The following is a 12500-nucleotide window of genomic DNA, read 5'->3' as shown; positions in this document are numbered from 1 at the left end:
TCCAGCTCCACCCACCAGTCCCCGCCCTCTTCTTCCGTCTCCGCTCAGCACACGGGGACAGGTGGACACACCAGAGGAGTCCCGCACGCTGGCCGCCAGGGTCCCTAGTCTCACAGGGCACCAGGCCTCTCCGGGAATGGGAGTGTGTGGACCAGTCACAGATCTTCTCAGTGTGTCAGACGTGTCCTCTTCAGATGTCTGTCCTCTTCAGACGTGTCCTCATTAGACATGTCCTCTTCAGATGTCTGTCCTCTTCAGACATCTGTCCTCTTCAGATGTCTATCCTCTTCAGACGTCTGTTCTCTTCAGACGTCTGTCCTCTTCAGACATCTGTCCTCTTCAGACGTCTGCCCTCTTCAGATGTCTGTCCTCTTCAGACGTGTCCTCTTCAGATGTGTCCTCTTCAAACATCTGTCCTCTTCAGATGTCTGTCCTCTTCAGACGTGTCCTCTTTAGACATGTCCTCTTCAGATGTGTCCTCTTCAAACATCTGTCCTCTTCAGACGTCTGTCCTCTTCAGATGTCTGTCCTCTTCAGACGTGTCCTCTTCAAACATCTGTCCTCTTCAGACGTCTGTCCTCTTCAGATGTCTGTCCTCTTTAGACGTGTCCTCTTCAAACATCTGTCCTCTTCAGACGTCTGTCCTCTTCAGACGTGTCCTCTTTAGACATGTCCTCTTCAGACGTCTGTCCTCTTCAGAAGTGTCCTCTTTAGACATGTCCTCTTCAGATGTGCCCTCTTTAGATATGTCCTCTTCAGATGTCTGTCCTCTTCAGATGTGTCCTCTTCATACATCTGCATGCCTTCTGTCTTAGATTCCAGCTGGTCTGCAGCTGTGTTGTACAGTTCAGCTGTGTAGACCAATCAGAGAGCCTCATATTTCACCCAACAACTGTATCTACATTATTTTCCAATATAATTTTCACCTGATCAGAAAGATACAGCCGACTCCATCCATCTAAAGCAAATTAAGTGTGTGTGTGTGTGTGTGTAGGCAGTGGTAATTTTAGCTCAGACTATGAAAGATTAATCTCGTCAGCTTCACATTCTAATGTGTTTCTAATGAGTCCAAGTCCTGAGTTCAACTGAATTTAACATCGCTGAACTTGTTTTTACAGATTATTTGCTGACATAACACCTGTCTAAATCAGCATAAAGATGACTAAATCTACCCTTTAAATGAATTAATATTAATAATGTGAATATGAAATATTAATATAGGAATCAATGCATTACAGATGCATTCAACAATGTTTAACATTCTTAGCCTTACTGATCTCTCTCCATCTATCTCCCTCTCTCTCCATCTCTCCTCCTCTCTCTATATCTCTCTCTGTCTTCTCTCTCTCTCTCACACACAGTTCTCTTTATTCCTACTGTGTTTTTATGTATATATGTGAATATGTACTTTAGGTTATAAAGGAAATGGCATTACATTCTCTAAAAGTAAATCCGACTTCCCGTTAAGGATATGTGTGTGTGTGTGTGTGTGTGTGTGTGTGTGTGTGTTGTTTTAGTTTTTAGTATTTGTTGGTATTGTGTTTTGGAGTATAAAGTACCCAGGCAAGGACTTCAGAGTTCTGTGACTGACACAAGCTCTAAACACAAATGCTGATCAGAGACGCTACTCCACTTCCTGGATTGGGTATTGTCTGGATGTTCTGTGTGTTGGGAGTGAGTTCTGCTGGTCTCTCTATGTTTTAAAGCGTATATGACTAAGGAATTAGGCGTGTGTCTGCTGCTCAGAACTCCTCCATGACAGACACACGATCTGATGAATCACAGCAGTTTCCATGAGGAGGAAGGTGTGGGCACACAGACATACAGATCACTGCAACTGATGATCACCATCTTAACATCTCGTAAAATAGGCAGTTATATTTCTCCTAACTGTGCAGGCTCACCATGTCTTGGATATATATACACACACACATACACACACACACACACACACACACACACACACACACACAGAGAGAGAATCTAAAGTACCGACTCTGAACATACTAAGCTTGGTAAGAATGAGACGTAAGAGGATGTATTACCAGAGCTGTGCTCCTCATACCAGAGGTGTGATCATCATAACAACTGTGCTCCTCATACTGGAGCTGTGCTCGTCATAACAACTGTGCTCCTCATACCGGAGCTGTGCTCATCATACTGGAGCTGTGATCATCATAACAACTGTGCTCCTCATACCGCAGCTGTGCTCATCATACCGGAGCTGTGCTCATCATACTGGAGCTGTGCTCGTCATAACAACTGTGCTCCTCATACCGGAGCTGTGCTCATCATACTGGAGCTGTGCTCATCATAACAGAGCTGTGGTCATCATAACAACTGTGCTCCTCATACCGCAGCTGTGCTCATCATACCGGAGCTGTGCTCATCATACTGGAGCTGTGATCATCATAACAGAGCTGTGATCATCATAACAACTGTGCTCCTCATACCGGAGCTGTGCTCATCATACTGGAGCTGTGATCATCATAACAGAGCTGTGATCATCATAACAACTGTGCTCATCATACTGGAGCTGTGCTCATCATACTGGAGCTGTGCTCATCATAACAGAACTGTGATCATCATAACAACTGTGCTCATCATAACGGAGGTGTTGTCATCATAACGGAGGTGTTGTCATCATAACGGAGGTGTGGTCATCATAACGGAGGTGTTGTCATCATAACGGAGGTGTGGTCATCATAAAGGAGGTGTTGTCATCATAACAGAGGTGTGGTCATCATAACGACAGTGTGGTCATCATACCGGAGGTTTGGTCATCATAAGGGAACTCTGGTCATCATAACGGAGGTGTTGTCATCATAACGGAGGTGTGGTCATCATAACGGAGGTGTTGTCATCATAACGGAGGTGTTGTCATCATAACAGAGGTGTGGTCATCATAACGGAGGTGTGCTCATCATAACAGAGGTGTGGTCATCATAAGGGAGCTCTGGTCATCATAACGGAGGTGTGGTCATCATAACGGAGGTGTGATCATCATAACGGAGGTTTGGTCATCATAAGGGAACTCTGGTCATCATAACGGGGGTGTGGTCATCATAACGGAGGTTTGGTCATCATAAGGGAGCTCTGGTCATCATAACGGAGGTGTGGTCATCATAACGGAGGTGTTGTCATCATAACGGAGGTTTGGTCATCATAAGGGAGTTCTGGTCATCATAATGGAGGTGTGGTCATCATAACGGAGGTTTGGTCATCATAAGGGAGTTCTGGTCATCATAACGGAGGTGTGGTCATCATAACGGAGGTTTGGTCATCATAAGGGAGTTCTGGTCATCATAAGGGAGCTCTGGTCATCATAACGGAGGTGTGGTCATCATAACAGAGGTGTGGTCATCATAAAGGAGCTCTGGTCATCATAACGGAGGTGTGGTCATCATAACGGAGGTGTGGTCATCATAACGGAGGTTTGGTCATCATAAGGGAGTTCTGGTCATCATAACGGAGGTGTGGTTATCATAATGGAAATGTGCTCATCAAATTGATGCACCGCTTCAATTTTAAATACCCTCGACTAAATACCTCGAAATGTATTAATTTCATGTGCTGATGACTGTTGACCTTTGGCTTGCGTTGTGCATTCTAAGCCAACAAGTTTTGTATTTGTTTCTAAGTGCAGGTGCTGAGACTGAATTGGTTTTAACCATTAACTGCATATATGAATATGAAAGATTAGGCTGGAATACATTTCTGGTGTATTCCATAGGCTGGTGTACATTCAGGTTCTGTTATTTATATGATGTGTGTGTGTGTGTGTGTGTGTGTGTGTGTGTGTGTGTGTGTGTGTTTCTGCTGTAGTCTGCTGCTTGAGTTTGCCTGGATGTAAGTGTGTAGCGTATGTGGGAGTGTTTTTACAGGACAGAGTGAAGTATCACGGTGAGTGCATGTTTGAAAAAACACTAATGACGTGTGCTGAGTGTCAGTGAGTGGGCTTAGGCATAAAGAAAGTGTTTTGACATGTACACACACACACAGAGACACACACACACTGACTGAAAACCTTCAGTTAGGATGTTCAGCTTAGCAAGCAAGAGAGAGAGGCAGACAGTGTTGCTAGGAGACCACACACAGTGGCTAGGGTGAGAGACATGGCTTCACATCCCTCCCCCTTTCCTCCCTCTCTCTCTCTCTCTCTCTCTCTCTCCTTCTACCTCTCTCCCTCACTCTTTCTCTCCCTTTCTCTCTCCCCCTCTCTTTCTTTCTCTCTCACCCTCTTTCTCTTTATGCCAGCTCTCCCTCTGTCTTCCTTTCTCTCCCTCTTTGTCTTCCTCTCTCTATCTTTCTCTCTCCCCTCTCTCTCCCCTCTCTCTCTCTCTCTCCCTCTGTGTCATGATCTTTTCTTCACTCCTCCACCCTCCCTGCTCAGTAGGTGTAGCTCAGTGTCTCATGTCTTTTCCTCCTCCCTCTCCTCCTCTTGCTGTCCACCCCTCCCTCTCTCCACCCATCTCTCTGTTTTTAACAGGTCTTACTGCCCTGCTCTCCCTCTCTCTCTCTCTCTCTCTCTCTCTCTCTCTCTCTCTCTCTCTCTCTCTCTCTCTCTCTCTCTCTCTCTCTCTCTCTCCCTCTCTCTCTCTCTTTCTGTGTGTGTGTGTGCGCCCCGTCACTTTGCACTAAAGCGTTCTCCTGCTCTAGACTGATGGGACCAGTCGCTACGACAACAGCTAGGTGCAGTGTGAAAGCACTTGGTGTGGAGGGGAATCTCTCTGTCCAATATATATATATATATATGAAGATGCAGGTAGCTGATAGATTTTAGAAACTGTGTGTGTGTGTGTGTGTGTGTGTGTGTGTGTGTGTGTGTGTGTGTGTGTGTGTGTGTGTGTGTGTGTGTTTACCATGAGTCCATCTGCTGCTGAACTCTAATGAGCTGCATCTAACTGACCTCTCACCCCTCACTTCCTCTTCAAACAAGCTTTTGTGTGTGTGTGTGTGTCTGTGTGTGTGCGTGTCTGTGTGTGTGTTTGTGTGCGTTTATGTGTGCATTTTGTTTAGCTTTTTGGTCTGTGAAGGCAGCACACATCTACATGTATGAAATGTGTGTGTACTGGTATGAGAGAAAGATAGTTAGAGTTCCATAATGTTAATATGTTCTGTGTGTTTATATGGATTCATACCCCACCGTTCATTCTTTCAAACATAACGTGAATTGTGTATACGTCTTTAGAGTGTGTGTGTGTTTGTGTGTCTGTGTCTTTGTCTGTCCTGTTGGTATAATTGCACTGTAATTGCTGAGTGGTCACCTCCTTGGAAGAACAGCAGAACACCCTAATCCACCTGTGGGTGTTCCTGGAGGGCTGGGAGCCGTCTGGGAGCAGAGAGAGACTCATCTGGGAGCAGAGAGAGACTCATCTGGGAGTAGAGAGAGACTCATCTGGGAGCAGAGAGAGACTCATCTGGGAGTAGAGAGAGACTCATCTGGGAGCAGAGAGAGACTCATCTGGGAGCAGAGAGAGAGTAGTCTGGGAGCAGAGAAAGACTCGTCTGGGAGCAGAGAGAGACTCGTCTGGGAGTAGAGAGAGACTTATCTGGGAGCAGAGAGAGACTCGTCTGGGAGTTGAGAGAGACTCATCTGGGAGCAGAGAGAGACTCATCTGGGAGCAGAGAGAGACTCATCTGGGAGTAGAGAGAGAGTAGTCTGGGAGCAGAGAAAGACTCGTCTGGGAGTAGAGAGAGACTTATCTGGGAGCAGACAGAGACTCGTCTGGGAGCAGAGAGAGAGCAGTCTGGGAGTAGAGAGAGACTTATCTGGGAGCAGACAGAGACTCGTCTGGGAGCAGAGAGAGACTCGTCTGGGAGCAGAGAGAGAGCAGTCTGGGAGTAGAGACACCTGCTGTTCTGTACTCCACTAAATCACCAGTTGTGACCCTAATATCTGAGTGTTGTTTGTGTTTAGTGGGGGAGCAGATCTCTGTGCTAGTGGTGTGCTAGTGGTCATGTGGTCTTGGTGTGCTGAGTTTCAACAGCAGATGTTGTTCAAACATCTGTGTTTGAAATAGTTGCAAAACTTTGTGTTTGAGTAACAGGTCTCGGTGAGCAGGGTTCAGTAAGGCTCTGGCACAGTATCATAAAGTGTGGAGGACGTTTGAGAAATAGAAACATCCCAGTTGGTGAACAGCAGCTCTTGGTTGTATTGCAGATCCCTACAGCTGTGATGGCATTTTCAGAGCAGGCAGAGATCTAGAGGGTGGAGTGGAGACAAGATGGTGCTCAGTCTTCCAACCTTTCACATACAAACCTGGATACAAATAAATATAAATATATAAACACGCTGTGATGTGGTACTGTTTCACTTTCAGGACCCTCATTAAGGTACATGACATGACGTTCCTGTTTTAGGGCTGCATTAAGCCCTGATCCAAACCTGATCCAGACCTGGTGTAGACCTGGTCCAGACCTGATCCAGACCTGATCCAGACCTTGACTGAACCTGAGAGGTCTCAGGATCTTGCAGCAGGATGGTAATTCACAGCATTCCTCCAGATGCCCACAGAAATTACTCAGGAACCACAGCCTCAAGAACCACAACCTCAAGAACCACAGCCTCAAGAACCACAGCCTCAGGAACCACAGCCTCAGGAACCACAGCCTCAGGAACTACAGCCTCAGGAACCACAGCCTCAGGAATTACACCCTCAGGAACCACAGCCTCAAGAACCACAGCCTCAAGAACCACAACCTCAGGAACCACAGCCTCAAGAACCACAGCCTCAGGAATTACAGCCTCAGGAACCACAGTCTCGGGAACCACAGCCTCGGGAACCACAGTCTCAGGAACCACAGCCTCAAGAACCACAGCCTCAAGAACCACAGCCTCAGGAATTACAGCCTCAGGAACCACAGCCTCAAGAACCACAGTCTCAGGAACCACAGCCTCAAGAACCACAGCCTCAGGAACCACAGCCTCAGGAACCACAGCCTCAAGAACCACAGCCTCAAGCTCTGGCCTTTAAAGGTCATCTGAGGCATAGCTTTGTTTTGCATGAATAGGACTATGAATATATTTACAGTACAACACAGCATGGTACAATGGAAAACAACACAGATCAATACATTAGAGTTTGTACACAGTTGTAGATTTGCATGTTTGGTCCAGCAGTAGATGTGTGTGTGGGCCGGAACTGGGTGTGTGTGTGGACCGGGACAGGGTGTGTGTCTGGACCAGGACTGGGTGTGTGTGTGGGCCAGAACTGGGTGTGTGTGTGGGCCGGAACTGGGTGTGTGGCTGGACCAGGACTGGGTGTGTGTCTGGACCGGGACTGGGTGTGTGTCTGGACCGGGACTGGGTGTGTGTCTGGACCAGGACTGGGTGTGTGTGTGGGCCAGAACTGGGTGTGTGTCTGGGCCAGGACTGGGTGTGTGTCTGGACCGGGACTGGGTGTGTGTGTGGGCCGGAACTGGGTGTGTGTGTGGGTCGGAACTGGGTGTGTGTCTGGACCAGGACTGGGTGTGTGTGTGGGCCAGAACTGGGTGTGTGTCTGGGCCAGGACTGGGTGTGTGTCTGGACCGGGACTGGGTGTGTGTGTGGGCCGGAACTGGGTGTGTGTGTGGGCCGGAACTGGGTGCGTGGCTGGACCAGGACTGGGTGTGTGTCTGGACCGGGACTGGGTGTGTGTCTGGACCAGGACTGGGTGTGTGTCTGGGCCAGGACTGGGTGTGTGTCTGGGCCGGGACTGGGTGTGTGTCTGGACCAGGACTGGGTGTGTGTCTAGGCCGGGACTGGGTGTGTGTCTGGACCAGGTCTGGGTGTGTGTATGGGCCGGAACTGGGTGTGTGTCTGGACCAGGACTGGGTATGTGTTTGGACCGGGACTGGGTATGTGTCTGGGCCGGGACTGGATGTGTGTCTGGACCGGGACTGGGTGTGTGTCTGGACCGGGATTGGGTGTCAAGACGAGGAGCATTGCTTGTAGTGGTGGAATATTTTGTGTTGTCTGGACTGTTGTGTGCTGTGTGGAGTATTGTGTGGAGTATCATGTGCAGTATTGTGTGGAGTATTGTGTGCAGTATCATGTGGAGTATCATGTGCAGTATTGTGTGAAGTATTGTGTGCAGTATTGTGTGGAGTATCGTGCAGTATTGTGTGGAGTATCGTGTGCAGTATTGTGTGGAGTATTGAGTGGAGTATCGTGTGCAGTATTGTGTGCAGTATCATGTGCAGTATTGTGTGGAGTATCATGTGCAGTATTGTGTGCAGTATTGAGTGGAGTATCGTGTGCAGTATTGTGTGGAGTATCATGTGCATAGCTACTTCCTGTCCCTAAACTGACCCTGTTTTTCATGTTTTGACTCCCAGAAACCATATTACTCATAATGTTATACAATTATTGTTCATTCACTGATCATCTCTAACTTAAACAACAATGTGTGTGTGTGTGTGTGTGTGTGTGTGTGTGTGTATTGTGTGTATCGTGTGTTTCATGTGTGTATTAAGCTCAAGCATGATATATTCTAAAGTTGACGTAATGTGAACCAGGAAGATTTGTCTCCCTCCGTAATACTGCTGAGCCAGCTGGATAAAAGGGTACCCGCGCACACACACACACACACACACACACACACACACACACATACACACACACACACACACACACACACACACTCACACACACACACACACACACACACACACACACACACACTCACACACACGCACACACACACACACACTTATATCATATATACACACACACACACATATCATATATACACACACTCACACATGATCAGCAACTCTAGTCTGGCAGCACAACCCCCATCCCTGCTAGACACAGCACAGTAGCTGACATTAGTGTCCAACTCAGCCAATCAGAGCTCTCTCTCACACTAGTTAGAGCTCAAATTCTAAGCACTCTATAGAATATCTGCCTCACAACAAGCCTCTCTCTCTCTCTCTCTCTCTCTCTCTCTCTCTCTCTCTCTCTCTCTCTCTCTCTCTCTCTCTCTCTCTCTCTCTCTCTCTCTCTGTCCTGCTGTGGGAAGTGAGCAGAAAGCCTGTGTGTGCTCTAAGTGACAGGCTGCATTAGTAGCTTCAGATTCAGACAGGCACAGCCAGGGCAGCCTGGGGGCCTACAGCTATACCTGCTGCCTCTCATGCTTACTCAGATGTTCCTCCCGTAGAGATGCAGAGAAACAGAGGGATGAGGGGAACAAGTGAGTGTGTGAGTGAGTGAGTGAGTGAGTGAGTGAGTGAGTGAGTGAGTGAGTGAGTGAGTATGAGTGAGTGAGTGAGTGAGTGAGTGAGTGAGTGTGTGAGTGAGTAAGTGAGTGTGTGAGTGAGTGAGTGAGTGAGTGAGTGAGTGAGTGAGTGAGTGAGTGAGTGAGTGAGTGAGTGAGTGAGTGAGTGTGTGTGTGAGTGAGTATGAGTGTGTGAGTGAGTTAAACAATCAGTCAGTGATGGGGTATAGAGCAGTAATGATGGGGATATAGAGCAGTAATGATGGGGATATAGAGCAGTAATGATGGACATATAGAGCAGTGATGATGGAGATATAGAGCAGTAATGATGGGGATATAGAGCAGTAATGATGGGGGTATAGAGCAGTAATGATGGGGATATAGAGCAGTGATGATAGGGATATAGAGCAGTGATGATGGAGATATAGATCAGTGATGATGGAGATATTGATCAGTGATGATGGGGGTATAGAACAGTAATGATGGGGCTATAGATCAGTGATGATGGGGATATAGAGCAGTGATGATGGGGATATAGAGCAGTGATGATAGGGATATAGAGCAGTGATGATGGAGATATAGATCAGTGATGATGGGGATATAGAGCAGTGATGATGGGGATATAGAGCAGTGATGATGGAGATATAGATCAGTGATGATGGGGATATAGAGCAGTGATGATGGGGATATATATCAATAATGATGGGGATATAGAGCAGTGATGATGGAGATATAGATCAGTGATGATGGGGATATAGAGCAGTGATGATGGGGATATATATCAATAATGATGGGGATATAGAGCAGTGATGATGGAGATATAGATCAGTGATGATGGAGATATAGATCAGTGATGATGGGGATATAGAGCAGTAATGATGGGGATATAGAGCAGTAATGGTGGAGAAATAGAGTAGTGATGATGGGGATATAGAGCAGTAATGATGGGGATATAGAGCAGTGATGATGGGGATATATATCAATAATGATGGGGATATAGAGCAGTGATGATGGAGATATAGATCAGTGATGATGGGGATATAGAGCAGTGATGATGGGGATATATATCAATAATGATGGGGATATAGAGCAGTGATGATGGAAATATAGATCAGTGATGATGGAGATATAGATCAGTGATGATGGGGATATAGAGCAGTAATGATGGGGATATAGAGCAGTAATGGTGGAGAAATAGAGTAGTGATGTTGGGGATATAGAGCAGTAATGATGGGGATATAGAGCAGTGATGATGGGGATATAGAGCAGTAATGATGGAGATATAGAGCAGTAATGATGGGGATATAGAGTATTAGTGATAGTACAGATAAATATATACTGGGGATATAGAGCAAATTATAGAAATATCATGGTGATGAAGGAGATATAGATTAGTAATGGTTGGGGAGCGATTCAGTGACGATTCACATTACCACGTAGTATGGTTTGAGTTTGTCGCATACTGGATTCTATACCAAATACTACTGCATACCACTGGGACCAGTATGCAGTACATAGTATACAGTATGATGTAAACAGTATGTAGTAGGCTATTTCAAACATAGAGATTTGCTTCCAGTGCACGAATTCCTTCCTCCTTTCATAAATAAATCTTCAAATAATAATTAGAATTTAAATTATTCAACTAATGTTGTAAAAGACCATTAGTCCAGTCAGAGGGGTTTGCTACTCTGTTCTACCATACATAGAGGATGTTCTTCCCCTGTTTTAATTACAAGCTGCAGATACTATCTGGATAATGTGGCCTTAACCAGCATCATAACCTTCAGAGTGTTGAAGATGACGCACATTTCTGAGCAGATTCACTTGCCTTCGATTAGTCCTTGGTAGAGAGTGCTGTTGGTATGTGACTGACGTAGCCAGTGTGCAGATCTAACCACACCTACACCGAGCTGTGCTGCTGGCGGCGAGCACCTCAGACCTAACACAGACCTAACACAGACCTAACACTTCTTAAAGCTCCATTTAAAGCTCGTTTGCCATTTACCATGCGTGTAAGAGAGCACAGAGGAGCCGTTAGGAACAGCAAGCAGGGCCTTGGGTTTAATTCATAGGGCTTCGCCCTGTAGCACAGAGGTGGCTAACCACAGAAGAAGAGCCCCATCTGGAACGAGAATGAGCTTTCCTACGACCCCCTGAACATGCGCGGAGCTGTCAGAATCCATCCAGCCCTCATGAATATGTGTAATTTGTCCTACACTGCTGTTCTGCTGTGTTTGTTTTCACTCCTGACCCAGTCTGAAGTTGTTTAAGGAGCTTGGAAGTTCATCAAACAACAGCATGGAGAAGGTCTGAATGTAGGGGCTGCAGAGACGTTTGACAGCCGTCTCTGTGGAGACCCTGGACCGTGCTGGCTGCATTTGGGAGGTTCTGACCAGGACTGGGATCTCAAGCCACTACATGACGCTCATGCATGTGGGACTGACTGTATTAAAAGTTTACTTGAGATGGCAGTAATTAGTTAATGACTAATCACAAGATGTAGACATCTTCCTGAGAACCTAATGATTATGCCAAGGTATTAATCATCATTTTAGCATCTTAATAACTGACTCATCCTGCACGGTGTTCACTTTACCTTAATCAGTGTCATGTCTCTTTGCAAGACTGAGCTGCTACCATCTTGCATATATGCATACCTAATAACCTCTCTGTCTCACCTGTACAGGTAACTGAGGTGGGGCAAGCGGCCAGAAACACCCTCCCCCTGCCTCCCAGTGGTCTTCTGTACCATGAGCGCTGGCTCCGCCCAGGATGTGGCGGTGGAGCATTTCCTGCGTGACATAGAGAGGCGGGGCCAGCGGCTGCACTGCGCTGTGATTGGCTGTGAGGAGGAGCCTCTCCGTGGCGACATGAACCTCTTGTACCGCAAGAGCAGACTGGACTGGAGACATCGAGATCAGGAGGGCAAGAAGAGGTGAGGTGGGGTAGGTGGGGTAGGTGGGGTAGGTGGGGAGGGTGGAGAGGGTGGGGGTAATAGAGTGGGCATGGCTGGGTTAAGTTTAGTCATGAATCTCTGAGCCAAAATTATGACTTTATCTTTCACATTTCATGCACAGCTTCCAGATCATATTTTACTTCCTCTCAGGAGGGACAGGAAGATGGTGGGAGGGAAGGAGAAACAGAGAGAGAGAGGGGGAGGGAAAGAGGGAGAGAGAGAAAGAAGGAAGAAAGAGTGGGAGTATGGCCTATATTCTATGTACAATCTGGCCCTCTGGTGTCCCAGTGGATCATCTCAAACACACACACACACACACACACACACACACACACACACAC

General features: G+C 46.8%; 1 protein-coding gene across 1 annotated transcript in view; it reads left to right on the top strand.

Annotated features, from left to right (window-relative positions):
- nyap1 (neuronal tyrosine phosphorylated phosphoinositide-3-kinase adaptor 1) overlaps positions 1-12500 on the top strand; it is a 38498-nt gene that overhangs the window by 10688 nt on the left and 15310 nt on the right. Inside the window, 1 exon segment of the mRNA XM_077010836.1 lies at positions 11890-12138. Coding sequence (XP_076866951.1) covers positions 11954-12138 — 185 coding nt within the window. The 5' untranslated portion in view covers positions 11890-11953.

The sequence above is a fragment of the Brachyhypopomus gauderio genome, chromosome 7, assembly GCF_052324685.1.
Source record: "Brachyhypopomus gauderio isolate BG-103 chromosome 7, BGAUD_0.2, whole genome shotgun sequence".
Classification (NCBI taxonomy): Eukaryota; Metazoa; Chordata; class Actinopteri; order Gymnotiformes; family Hypopomidae; genus Brachyhypopomus; species Brachyhypopomus gauderio.
The sequence above is the reverse complement of the archived record's forward strand: the minus strand, read 5'-3'. Positions and strand labels throughout refer to the sequence as shown.